The 13,504-nt window shown below is 46.3% G+C and overlaps 1 protein-coding gene across 2 annotated transcripts in view; it reads left to right on the top strand.

Annotated features, from left to right (window-relative positions):
* The first annotated feature begins 7,386 nt into the window (after positions 1-7,386).
* Positions 7,387-13,504, top strand: part of LOC310712531 (guanylate-binding protein 7-like) — a 38,485-nt gene continuing 32,367 nt past the window's right edge. Inside the window, exons 1-4 of one of the 2 annotated variants that reach the window (XM_083515685.1) lie at positions 7,405-7,618; positions 9,027-9,129; positions 9,982-10,175; positions 11,533-12,237. In XM_083515685.1, coding sequence (XP_083371811.1) covers positions 7,568-7,618; positions 9,027-9,129; positions 9,982-10,175; positions 11,533-11,604 — 420 coding nt within the window. In that variant the 5' untranslated portion in view covers positions 7,405-7,567 and the 3' untranslated portion in view covers positions 11,605-12,237. Of the gene's footprint in view, positions 7,619-9,026; positions 9,130-9,981; positions 10,176-11,532; positions 12,238-13,504 lie in introns of those variants that run through there. The other variant, XM_083515686.1, reaches the window with a different exon arrangement.

Below are 13,504 nucleotides of genomic sequence, written 5' to 3'. Positions count from 1 at the left end.
TCATTAGGCGGGTGGTGAGGAGGAGAAGGGAAAACAGCAGCAGTGGTGGACCTTGGGCTCTCAAATTCCAGCAGAGCCCTGTGCAAAGCCAAAATTTGGTTCCTGCTGCCTCTTGGACTCCATTCTAAATAAAAGTTATGGTATCATCTGCGGTGCTTCCAAAGCTCTGCACCCAGGGCGACTGAACTGGTCATGTTCTCCTAAATGTGCGTCTGGCAGCAGCCTTCTCAGCAGTTACGACTGAGGTCCCCCTACTGCCACCAGTTCCTTCTTTAGGATGACAGAAATGAATGTGTCCCTCCTGAGACCTGCAAGCTTCCCTGCTGCCTTCATGTGTGGTGGAGGATGCTGCCCTGTTACAGCATTGAAATAATAGCTGCCAGTCTGGTCAGCTACTTTATGTGGACTGTGCCTCAGGCGGCAAAATGTCTTGGGCCAGCCCTGGGAGCAGCCGGTTCATTAGACTTCTAGCCTTCCATTTTGCTTTATCCTGTGTCAAAAGTTACCTTTCCTCTCTCAACTGTGCTATTTCCTCAGTGTGATGAGAGCTCCTCAAAAGGAACCCAAAGAATCTTGGGAACTGTAGTATGCCCACACAGAGCTGCAATTTCCAACATCTTTAACAAACTACAGTTCCCAGCATTTGGGGGGGGGGAGTTTTGTGACACCCCCAAATCAGCTGACAATAAATCATAAAGCCAATGCCATGTCTGTGAATAGCTGAAAGGCAGATTTTTACAGCTTTTGAGCCATCTTTCTTTCCTCAGTTTGGAGTTTTAAGTGCTAATGTGAAAATTAGCCCCAGAAGGGTGTGGACCATGGGTAGGCAAACTAAGGCCCGGGGGCCAGATCCGGCCCAATCGCCTTCTAAATCCGGCCCGTGGACATTCCGGGAATCAGCAGGTTTTCACATGAGTAGTGTGTGTCCTTTTATTTAAAATGCACCTCTGGGTTATTTGTGGGGCATAGGAATTCATTCATTATGTTTTAAAAACCAAAATATAGTCCAGCCCCCCACAAGGTCTGAGGGACACTGAACCGGCCCCCTGCTGAAAAAGTTTGCTGACCCCTGGTGTGGACGCTATTTTTCTTTTGCCTTCCCCTGTGTCAAAGTTATTTACCCAGCTCTCAACAGTATTGGTTTTTCCCCCAGTGTGGTGTGTGGGCCCTTCAAAAAGCACATCCTCCCACTCCAAAGAATCCTGGGGGCTGTAGTGGAGCCCTCACAGAGCTACAATCCCCAGCACCTTGAAGAAACTACAGTTCCCAGGATTCCTTGGGGAGTAAGACCTGCTTTGAAAGTGCTTGGAAGGCAACAGAAGCAACAACACAAATCTCAAAGCAGCTGCTTTGCACATGGAGGTCCCAGAGGAAAAAGCTGCAGATAAGAATGGGGCATCAGGATTTTGGGTATCCGAGGCTTGGGATGAGAAGTCTTAAACAACATCTGTATCTGTTTCAGGGAGGCATGGAGAAGGATTCATGGGTCTTTGCCCTGGCCATTCTTCTCAGCAGCACCCTGGTGTATAACAGCATGGGCACCATTGACGAAACAGCCGTGGAGAAGCTCCAGTATCCTTTTGGGGGCACCATCAGTTCCAACCAGCCCCACAAGATTGGGAAGGCAGCTGGATGTCTGTGTAGGACAGCACTTCCTGGGGGGAGAAAGCTTTTGGTGTAGTCGCAAGTGGAGCAAACCTTCCCTTTCCAGGTCTGCCTTGGAACACAAAGTGCTGGGGGAGTGCAGGGGTGGGGTGGGGGCAAGGAAACATGCAGGGCATGTAGCTGATGGGGGTGGGGCAGCCAGCCTGCCAAGGATCAGGTGGGCAGGTCACTGGGGCAGAGCAGGGATGGGGAGCCTGTGGTCTTCCAGGTGTTGGTGGACTCCAACTCCCATCAGCCCCAGGATGGGAGTTGTTTGCTCAGCCACATCTGGAGGGCCAAATGTCCACCCATCCCTGGGTTCGTGCTTTCGGAATGAATAGATGAGGGTCAGACCACCCATTAACTCAACTGGATAGTTGAGTACAGTGGTACCTCGGGTTACATATGCCTTGGGTTACATACGCTTCAGGTTGCAGACTCTGCTAACCCAGAAATAGTACCTCAGGTTAAGAACTTTGCTTCAGGATGAGAACAGAAATTGTGCTCCTGTGGGCGTGGCAACAGTGGGAGGCCCCATCAGCTAAAGTGGTGCTTCAGGTTAAGAACAGTATCAGGTAAAGAACGGACCTCCAAAACGAATTAAGTACTTAACCCGAGGTACCACTGTATAGGGTCCGCATTCTCCACAAAAAAGGAAAACAAACACCTGCCTGGTGTCTCAATCCAGAACAGGACTTCAGTATGGAGAAGCCAAGGGCTTTGACCAGTTACCCCTGCTGTGGTCCTGATTCAGATGGGATCAGGATCTGGGTGCGTATAACCTGGAAAAGAGGAGACCGAGAGGAGACACGATAGCCATCTGCAGATCTCTCAAGGGCTGTCCCACGAAAGAGGGGACAAGCTTGTTTTTTCCGGCTCCAGAGGCTAGGACCTGTACTAATGGATTCAGGTTCAAGAAAGGCGATTCCGACTTAACATCAGGAAGAACTTTCTGTCTGTCAGAGCTGTTTGACAGTGGAATGGTCTCCCTCCCTTGTGGACTTTCCTTCCTTGGATGTTTTTAAGCTTCTGTCATGGATGCTTTAGCCGAGTTCCCTGCATTGCAGGGGGTTGGACTAGATGACCCTTGGGATCCCTCCCAGCTCAACGATTCTATGGCATATCACAATTTGCATGGCAAAAAGGCACCATTGAAATGACTTGGATCTTTGCCCCACTTTATTTTGCAGTGCTTATTGCAGGTATGAGGCTCCTGGTCAAGACTGGGATTGCAGGGAGAGCAAAGGGTTAAATGTCTCCTGTCCCAGGATCCTGATCTGTATCTCTCACACTGCACTGACAATTTGTGTGTGAGTGGCACACCTTGCATTAAATGGCAGGGCTACACAGTTAAGGTCCTGTAGTTTCACCTTCAGCTGCAGTTCCTGTTGGGAACTCCCTGAAGTGTGCTTCATTGGCAGGCAGCTAAATAAGGGCATCTAGGAACCCCGGAAGCAAGCAGGAATGGGAATGGGCCCAATTATGTGTAAAGCAAGATATGCGAGGAGGGGTTAGGGCCAGGTTCAGCTGCAAAGCCTTGCCCAGACTGTGGGGGTCAGATGGGATTTGTTGTGTATTGAGTCAAAGGATTTGATAGAAGACTCTTATGGCTCATAAGTCAGCTCCACGAAGGTACCCTTGCCAGAGTGAGACTTACTCCTGCGGGCGACCTCACAAATTCGATACCAATAAACAAGGGAGTGCGCCAAGGATGTATATTGGCTCCCTGCCTATTCAACCTTTTCATCAGCGACATGCGAGCACCCCTAGTTAACTCATCTCCAAGTACACACGCGCCTAGACTAGCGGATTACCGCTGCCCACTCCTTTTATATGCGGACGACGCAGTAATTCTATCTTATACACGTGTTGGACTAACCAGAGCTCTGAAGATCTTTGCCACGTATTGCCAACTCAATCAATTAACCATCAACCATGCTAAGTCCAAGATTCTGATTTTCTCCAGAAGCCGGAGATTATACAAATGGAAGCTTGGTGGAGCAAAAATAGAGCAAGTCCTAAAATTTCAATATATAGGAGTTATTTTTCAATACAACTTGGGATGGAAAGCTCAAATTCAACACCTACTTAACAAGGCCAAAACCCTGTCATATGCGCTCCTCCGATTTTTCTTTTCGGACGGAGCTCTGCATGTTCCCTCGGCCCTAAAGGTGTTCAAGGCAAAAGTGGTTGCAGTGCTTGCTTATGCTGCTCCGCTCTGGGCCGTGATGACAGACCTTGCTCCCCTTGAGTCTCTGCAAAGCCAATTCCTACGTCGGCTCCTAATGCTCCCCCTGTGCGTAAGCAACGCAGCCATGCGACTAGAATTGAAGATCGCATCCTTAGAAACTTGCCTGTGGAAGCAAGTCTTCAATTACTGGTTATCATTGTGGCATAGATTACCAAACCATTACCTTGTCCAATGCTTATGGCGAGATGAATTCTCCAGCCTTTGGACTAGTAGAATTCATGCCAAACTCCTGAGTTATGGAATCTCTCCCTCAGATTCCCTACAACTAGACCAAATCACTGCTCAAAGACTGATCCGTCAAAGACTGGATGACATCGACTTACAGCGAAATTATATGCTGGGGGGAGGTGTTTGTTCGCCCCAGAACATTGGTATCACTTTAACTTATTGCGTTCCATCATACCTCTCCTCCCTTTCGACTGTTGCCCATAGACTGGCCTTCACCAAAGCGAGGTTCAACGTTTTCCCCTCCAATGTCCTGAGACATAGATTCTCAAAGGGCCAAGCCCCCGCCACGTGCGAATGCAATAAGGTGACGCCGGAGTCGCTTCAGCACATTATGTTCACCTGCCCCTTGTTCAATGTGCCACGGGCAAATTTGTTGGGATCAATCATACAGAAACTAGAGGGTACCCCACCAAAATTCCACCTTGCCCAAATCTTGCAGGATAAGGATTCCCACACGACCCTGAAAGTGGCTAGGTTCCTGGTCGCTGTCCTCTCCCCAAAGCGACGCCAAGGAGCGCTACAAGCTAATTAAGGCGTAGCATGCCTTTCCATCTTATAGTATTTTATTGTTATAGTGGTGTTTTAGCGACTGTTTTTTTTTTCTTTCTTTCTTTTCCCCACGGCACAAGCTGTCACTTATGTGTTGTTTCTACCTGTATGGGCCTATGGCCGTAATAAATCTTATCTTATCTTATCTTATCAGCTGCCGTAATCAAGGTGTTGAGGCAGCTGTTTGCAACCCACAGGTTACCTGAGACCATTGTATCAGATAATGGGGCAGCTTTTGTATCCCAAGAATTCAGGGCATTCTTGGCTGATAACTTCATAAGAGGGGTCACATCCGCACCCTTTCACCCATCCTCCAATGGGCAGGCTGAGCGCATGGTAAGAACAGCCAAAGAATCCATTGCGCGCTTAATGGAGGGTAACTGGTCAGCTCGCATCGCGCGAATGTTATTTTTGCAGCATGCGACGCCGTGTACCGCGACGGGCAAGTCGCCAGCTGAGCTGCTCTTGGGTAGGAGACTGGTAACGGTGCTGGATTATGTCCACCCGGATAAAATGCCAAACCGTAATTCAAGAGCAACCCCCCAGGCTGAGACTAACACAACAAGGTATCTCGCCCCTGAAGATCTGGTCTGGGTGAGGAACTATTCACGAGGTTCGCGGTGGGTGGCTGGTGTGGTCACCCGGGCTAGTGGACCTGTGTCCTATTATGTGACCTTGGAAAATGGGCAAGTGTGGAAGAGACATTTAGATCAGCTGAGGCGCCGGGCGCTCAGCAGGGAGGAGCCAGATAATTCATCCCTGGCTAACGATGCAGAGCTGCAAGACCAGAGTGAAAATGGCCAGAGGTGCAGTCACCAGGGGCTTTAACAAATGAACCAGGGTCTGCTAGTCCTCAAGATGACGAGGTACAGATAGGGAACCCTGAGATGTCTGGGACTCCATCTGTTCCTGACGAAACCCCTAGAGCAGCCCCTCTACCACAAGTAACACCCAATCCAGAACCTGCAACACCTGTTGTCAGGAGATCAAGTAGAAGTTGTAGGACCCCACAGTACCTGAGAGATTACGTCTGCTGTGCTCACTAGGGGGGGAGGGGTGTTGTGTATTGAGTCAAAGGATTTGATATCTGTATTATTATTGTCTATATTTGCATTAGGGTAAAGTAACTGCCTTTTGGTTCCAGAGGGTACAGCTACTATTGGTTCATTTAAGCTGCTGTATTTGGATCCTCTGTCTTATTGGTTCCCTCCAAAAGGCAGGACTGTGATTGCCTGATATTGTTCCCTCCAAAATGTATCCTTTCTTGCTAGTTCCCTGTCCCTATAAATGTAGCTTTCCTCTCCCCAGTCTTTAGTCTTGTTGCTTTAATAAAGAAGTGTTACTAGAGAACTGTCTCCAGCATGTTATATCAAGAGAGCTGAAATCACAAACCCCACGTCACAACAACTGGCGACGAAGGTGGGATCCGGAATGCTGAGGAGCGGTTAAACGCAGCCCTGCCTCAGAGTCCGGATTGCAGCTAAGAACAAGACTCACTGGCCAGCTGAGAAGACGACCCTGCCACAGGACAATGGAGAGTCCAAGGGTATTGGAGCCCTTCCAGCCTTCAGAGCCCCACACGTGGGAAGACTACGTCGAACGCTTCGAGTTCTTTGCAGAGGCTCAAGGGATCACCAAATTATGAAAAATGGAGCATGCCATTGTGTCAGCGATGAAAGCATTGCTTTGACTGGGCTTGATTCATTGACAATAATTTCTGATCAAATCCCACAAGCCTCTGCACCTCTGCCATTTTCTTTCTTTACAACTGACAGGCACGCATTCTAAACACAGACCAGCTGTTCACCAGGCATCCTGGGTCATAAAGATAGAAGGTAGCTTTTGTTAGTTTTGTTAATCTAAGGGCCAGGAGGAGAGTTCACAAGGAGATGATAAAGATGCCTATCTTTCCTTGCCATCCTTCCTTTCCTGCTGTTTATGACCTCCGGCGTTTGCTAAAGGCATTCCTCCTTGATTCCTATTTTATTTACTCTGAACTACGTATGCATACTCAAGTAGGAAATATGGTAGTTTCTTTGTAGTTAGAATGATTTCTTCTGATCTGACTTTGTCCCATGTGAGGTTTTTTTAAATGCTCAGAGAAAATCTGATTGGTTCTTACGAACACTGTAAAAAGTTCTTTTGTGAATAAAACGACCTGGGCCAAGGGGTAGACAGATTATTATTGGCGCTTTGTCACACACGACCTCGAAACAGTTTACATAAAAATTAAGCGTTATCATTAAAAACACAGATTAAAAATCACAGCAGAAGATCAGTGACACAAACAGTAAAACCACAAAAATCGGTGCTGTAAAGCAAATGTTTAATGTTTTACTGTGGCTTGGAAGTTGCCCAGAAGTTGTTAACTGTAGATGGGTGTCATATAAGCAATAAATTATTATTTACTGCAGTTGCAGACAGTTCCCACATTTGGGTGTGTGTGTGTGTGTGTCTTGACATAACTATTTCAGTTAAGTCAATCTCACACTGATTGAATTTTGTAGTGTAAACAACAACAACAACAACAACAACAACAACAACAACAACAACAGTACCCCTCCCTTCTGACCAGGTTGCCCCGACCACTCTGGGCAGCTTCTAACAAATATAAAAACGTATTAGTATGTGGCCTTAGTATGTCTTCCCATTGTATAGTACACTGGGGAGGAAATGTTTCATCATTGCTAACGTGTCATCTTTCTGGTGCTTTGTTCTGTTTTCGTCCGGTAGAATAAGTTGAATCAGAAAAAGAAGGCATTCTGCGAAAGAAATGAGAAGGTGTCTTTGGACCGCTGCCGTGATGTGCTGTGCTTTCTTTCCCGAGACCTGGTATCTGAGATCCAGGAGGGGATTTACGCAGTGCCTGAAGGCTATAAGCGCTACCTTGCCAAGATGAACGAAATAAAGGAGAAGTATGATGCATTTGATGGAAAAGGGGTTCAGGTAGGACAGGAGGAGCAGCACTTCTGTGACACTCAGAGAGGTGGGGATCCTGTTGCTGACTGAGGGCAGACTTACAGTGCAATCTAATGCATGATTACTTGGGAGTATGTCCCACTGAATTCACCAGTTGGGGGTAAAGATGCAAAGGTACTAAACTGGTTGAAGAGGAATCGTCTCATTGCAGGATTGATAGCAATCACAAACGTGTCTGAAAATTGTCCCCTCCTTAGTGAGTTTTACAAATACTTCAAAACATTTTTAATGCCGATCCACATTTTATTAACTTTTATCAATTGTTATTGTTAGGATCGTCCTTCTTGTGTGTAGGACCATGGCAGAGACACATGCCCGACTGGCATGTTCTCTCCCTCCTGGTTGATCGTTTGGGAGCTTCAAATGCTTTCTTAAGCCCGAACATCACAGCCACTGATATCAAGAAGCATCAGCACACTTAGGGATCCTGTAGAGTATTTGCAGTTTGCGTAACGGAACACAGTAGCACAGCATTTTGGCTAATCTACTTTATTTACTTTATTCCTCTTTCTCATCAGACAGCAAAGAGAAAGAACAAAGGACAATAGTCTCACTTCATGGAACACAGTAATACCAAAACATCCTGTCTCTGTCACTTCCCACACTGTGGAATGGAAACATACACTGTCATGTGATAGACAACAATCTCATGACTGCAAACACAGAGCAAGAATCCTAACAATTATATCACTGGTGGTTTTTTTTTTTACTGTTCTTTTCTGGCTCATTTTAAGGGATATAGTTGTTGTTTTTAGTTGTAATGATTTCTCTCCATTACCTTGTGAGGATTTCTGTTCAATAATATTAATAATAATAATAATAATAATAATAATAATAATAATAATAATAATAATAATATTTATTTATATCCCGCCCTCACCAGCCAAAGGCGGGCTCAGGGTGGCTAACAACAATAAAATAGTACAAAATTCTAAAATCATTTCATTATAAAATTAATTCAACTCAAATTGATGGCAACCATTAGGCTAAAGTTCTGTGAAGATTGCCAAAGGAGGGAGTCAGGCTGTGCCCTGACCAAAGGCCTGGTGGAACAGCTCTGTTTTACAGGCCCTGCGGAAAGATGTCAAGTCCCGCAGGACCCTAGTCTCTTGTGACAGAGCCTTCCACCAGATTGGAGCCACAGCCGAAAAAGCCCTGGCTCTAGTTGAGGCCAGCCTAACCTCTCTGTGGCCTGGGACCTTCAGGCTGGATATATATCTTTCAATGAGTAAACAACATCAGTTTTTCAGCGTGTCAATAAACTACTCGCTTACTTCATATACTACCTTTGGGTCTTTAATCCCAGCAGGACAGAATATTCAGTTTCCTCATCTTTTGGCAAAATTAATAACTTTTGCTCCCAATGTATTATCAGGCAGACAGAGCTCTTGAAGAATTCCTGAAATCCAAGGAGACGGTGGCAAAATCTATCCTTCACATGGATGATGCCTTAAGTGGCAAAGAGAAAGAAATTGAAGGTACAGATTTGGGGAAACAGAAGCGCTATATTATAATTTATGAATGCCACAGATTAAATGCCACTGTAAGTGTGGGGACACCAAAGGTTTTAATTGGTGTCCAGCAGATAACAGCATGGTGAGGTTCTAAAGCAGGGTTTCCCAAACTTGGGTCTCCAGCTGTTTTTGGACTACAACTCCCGTCATCCCTAGTTAGTAGGACCAATGTTTACAATTATGGGAATTGTAGTCCAGAACCAGCTGGAAACCCAAGATTGGGACCCTGTTCAAAAGTCCAGATCAGGGTTTCCCCAAACCCTGAGTTCATTGACACCTTGATGAGTTTATAAAGTTGTAATTGACTGCTTCTTAGGAATGTAAATGAGGGGAAAGTGCAAAAACGCTGCAAAAACGATTATTTAAAAAGTAAAACACTGCTTTTAGCAATAAAGCAGCATGCTCTGAGAATACTATTGTATTGTATTGTGGAACCATCTTATTAAATTCAGGGGTTCCTCACTGGCAAGGAAGGTGGACCCTGTACCCAAATAGTTCCTATTTATTTTTTCTATACCTTGTAAACCTCTTGTGTTTTCCTAGGCCCTTTTCTACCACCTTTCTGCCCCTTGGTCTTTATTTACCTGTTGCGCATTCCTGTTGATCCCAGGGGATTAACATCTGCCACTTGGGGAAATCTTGGCCTAGATCCACCAGTGCAATGGCAAGCCCCAGAGGGAGGCCTGAGCAGAAGATTATAGCGCACACAGACAGCCAGGTTCATATGAGCGTAGAGGGTTCCTCCAGATTATTCACCTTGGATGCCTGATCTGACTGCCAGCAAATCACTTCCTCTGTTTCTTCCCTGGACCACAGCCCAGCGTGCTCAGGTTGAAGCAACCCAGCTGCAACAGAGGCTTTTGGAGCAGGAGCTGGCCAACCTGGAGCAAATGATGGAGGATAACAAGCGACATAATGAGGAAGGCATCCAGCGGCTGAAGGAGGAGTGGGAGGAAGAGATGAAGAAGATGAAAGAGGAGGCTGAAAGGAGAAAGAGGGATTTCCGCAAGGTAATGAGAGGAATGCATGGCACTGTATTGTTTTTTTATTTACACACACACTTTTATTGTGATCCATAGACCCAAAATACACAGTACAATTGCTTTTCCATTTACATTGTCGCTGTTGTTTTAATTTCATTTTTGTATTATTCCCTTGTATTCATGGATGCATATTGTACTTACCTTCACACTGATTTGAAGCCGCTTTGTGTCCTTCCCAAAAGAGGCTCCTGGGAAGCTGGAGGGACATTGCTGGAACAACTCTTGGGTTGGGGCAATTGGCTAAAATGTTTTAAATGGTTCCAATTTTGGTTTCTCTGGGTTTTTTTTGTCGGGTTGATGTTGGTTAAATGTTTTGTTGGGGTTGGCGATTATTTTAATTTGGGTATAACTGTAAACTGTTTATTATTGTTATTATTATTATTGATTTATTGGTTTGTTTATTGCTCGTGTAGGATATTTTGTTCTTTAATATTTGATGCTTTGTTGTGTTTTTATGTACCGTATTTTTTGCCCTATAGGACGCACCGGCCCATAGGACGCACCTAGATTTTTTGGGGGGGTGGGAATAAAGGGGAAAAAATTATTCCCCCCCCAGGCACGGGGCTGGGGAGGGGGAAGCCCGAGCTTCCCCCTCCCCCAGCCCCCACAATGGAACCCAGAGCCATGCTGAAGCTGCGTGCAGCTTTGGCATCGCTCTGGGAGCTTGCGGGGCTGGGGGAGGGGGAATCCCTCCGCCAGCCTCCAAACCAGGTTGGGAGACAGCGCGATGGTGTGCTGCGTCTCCCCACTGTCCCCCAAGTTTGCGGGGCTGGCGATGGGGAGGAGCAGGCTTCTCCCCCCCCCGCCAGCCTTCTAACAAAGTCGGGGGACATCGGGATGGCAGCGTTTTGCCTCCCCACTGTCCCCCGAGCTTGTGGGGCTGGCGGTGGGGCTCTCCTGAAGCCTGGAGAGCGAGAGGGGTCGGTGCGCACCAACCCCTCTCGCTCTCCAGGCTTCAGCGAAAGCCTGCATTCTCCCCATAGGACGCACACACATTTCCCCTTCATTTTTGGAGGGGGAAAAGTGCGTCCTATAGGGCGAAAAATATGGTATGTTGTAAGCCACCCAGAATGGCTGAGGAAACCCAGCAAGATGGGTGGGATATGAAATTTATAATCATCATCATCTCCAGCTAGGAGAAAGTGTTTTCAGAGAGCCCCTCTCCAGCATGCTGGGCTGGGAAATGCATGTTTATTTTGTAACCAAAGGCAATGTGGGCCTTGTGACCCAAGACAGGCCTGATTCCACCGTGAGTTTGTATCTGTTGCCCTCACTCATCTGTTTTCTCAGTTGAACAATGACTGTGTACTCCTTGTCTCTCTAGGGGCTGCTAAGACAGAGGTTTTTGCTGATGGCCATGGAAACAGAAGTGGAGCTCCTAAGTCTCAAGGCATAAAGGAACAATACCTCAGGGCTTACGCTTACTACAGAAGCTGTCCACAGTGGAGTTTTGAGGACCAAATAAAGAGGCCTGGAAGTCAGGACATAACCGCAAGGCTGGACAGTTGGAAACTTCAAACTAGTGCAGATTATGGCAGCCTGCTTGTTAACTGGCATGAGCTGTTGAATACCACATTGCCTGTTTTGAGCCATCTGCACTGCTTGAAGTATCATTTCTGCAATCACTTTGAAGTGCTGATTATGACTTTTAAAAGGTGATCAGCCTGGTTTCCTCAAGGGATGTCTCCTCCCATATGAGCCTCCCTCATAGGAAGAACTTACAACAATGGCTTGGTCCAGCTTCTGTCTAATGAGGAAGTCATAAGAGGAACTGCTTTCCAAGAAATGGTTCTACTGTCACAGCCTTCCTGCTGGCTAAATAAGAAAAGAAAAGCAATAACCCTGTTTATTTCAGCTGGCCTGTGCTGTTTTGTGTTTCTTTCTCTTATTGCCCAGCTTCAATGGGGCATTGTGTTGTTGTTGTTGTTGTTGTCGTTGTATTTTAAATCTGTAAACCACTGTGATATAGTTTATGAACAGATATATGTAAATTTCAAATAAAATAAATGTGCAGTCCTGAGTGTGTCTATTCTGAAGTCGTATTAATTTCAGCAGTTACTCTCAAGTAAGTATGCATAGGACAGGCTGCATTCTTACACCATATATAGAATCATAGAATCATAGAGTTGGAAGAGACCACAAGGGCCATCGAGTCCAACCCCCTGCCAAGCAGGAAACACCATCAGAGCACTCCTGACATATGGTTGTCAAGCCTCTGCTTAAAGACCTCCAAAGTAGGAGACTCCACCACACTCCTCGGCAGCAAATTCCACTGTCAAACAGCTCTTACTTTCAGGAAGTTCTTCCTAATGTTTAGGTGGAATCTTCTTTCTTGTAGTTTGGATCCATTGCTCCGTGTCCGCTTCTCTGGAGCAGCAGAAAACAACCTTTCTCCCTCCTCTATGTGACATCCTTTTATATATTTGAACATGGCTATCATATCACCCCTTAACCTCCTCTTCTCCAGGCTAAACATGCCCAGCTCCCTTAGCCGTTCCTCATAAGGCATCGTTTCCAGGCCTTTGACCATTTTGGTTGCCCTCCTCTGGACACGTTCCAGTTTGTCAGTGTCCTTCTTGAACTGTGGTGCCCAGAACTGGACACAGTACTCCAGGTGAGGTCTGACCAGAGCAGAATACAGTGGCACTATTACTTCCCTTGATCTAGATGCTATACTCCTATTGATGCAGCCCAGAATTGCATTGGCTTTTTTAGCTGCCGCGTCACACTGTTGGCTCATGTCAAGTTTGTGGTCAACCAAGACTCCTAGATCCTTTTCACATGTACTGCTCTCAAGCCAGGTGTCCCCCATCTTGCATTTGTGCCTCTCATTTTTTTTGCCCAAGTGCAATACTTTACATTTCTCCCTGTTAAAATTCATCTTGTTTGTTTTTGCCCAGTTCTCTAATCTGTCAAGGTCGTTTTGAAGTGTGATCCTGTCCTCTGGGGTGTTAGCCACTCCTCCCAGTTTGGTGTCATCTGCAAATTTGATCAGGATGCCCTTGAGTCCATCATCCAAGTCGTTGATAAAGATGTTGAATAAGACCGGGCCCAAGACAGAACCCTGTGGCACCCCACTAGTCACTCTTCTCCAGGATGAAGAGGAACCATTGATGAGCACCCTTTGGGTTCGGTCAGTCAGCCAGTTACAAATCCACTGAGTGGTAGCAGAGTCAAGACCGCATTTTACCAGCTTCTTTACAAGAATATCATGGGGCACCTTGTCAAATGCCTTGCTGAAATCAAGGTAGGCTACATCCACTGCATTCCCTTCATCTACCAGGCTTGTAATTCCC

This window comes from Podarcis liolepis (genome assembly GCF_965112155.1).
Source record: "Podarcis liolepis genome assembly, chromosome: 7".
In the NCBI taxonomy this organism is placed as follows: Eukaryota; Metazoa; Chordata; class Lepidosauria; order Squamata; family Lacertidae; genus Podarcis; species Podarcis liolepis.
This window is presented reverse-complemented; position numbering and strand designations above follow the sequence as displayed.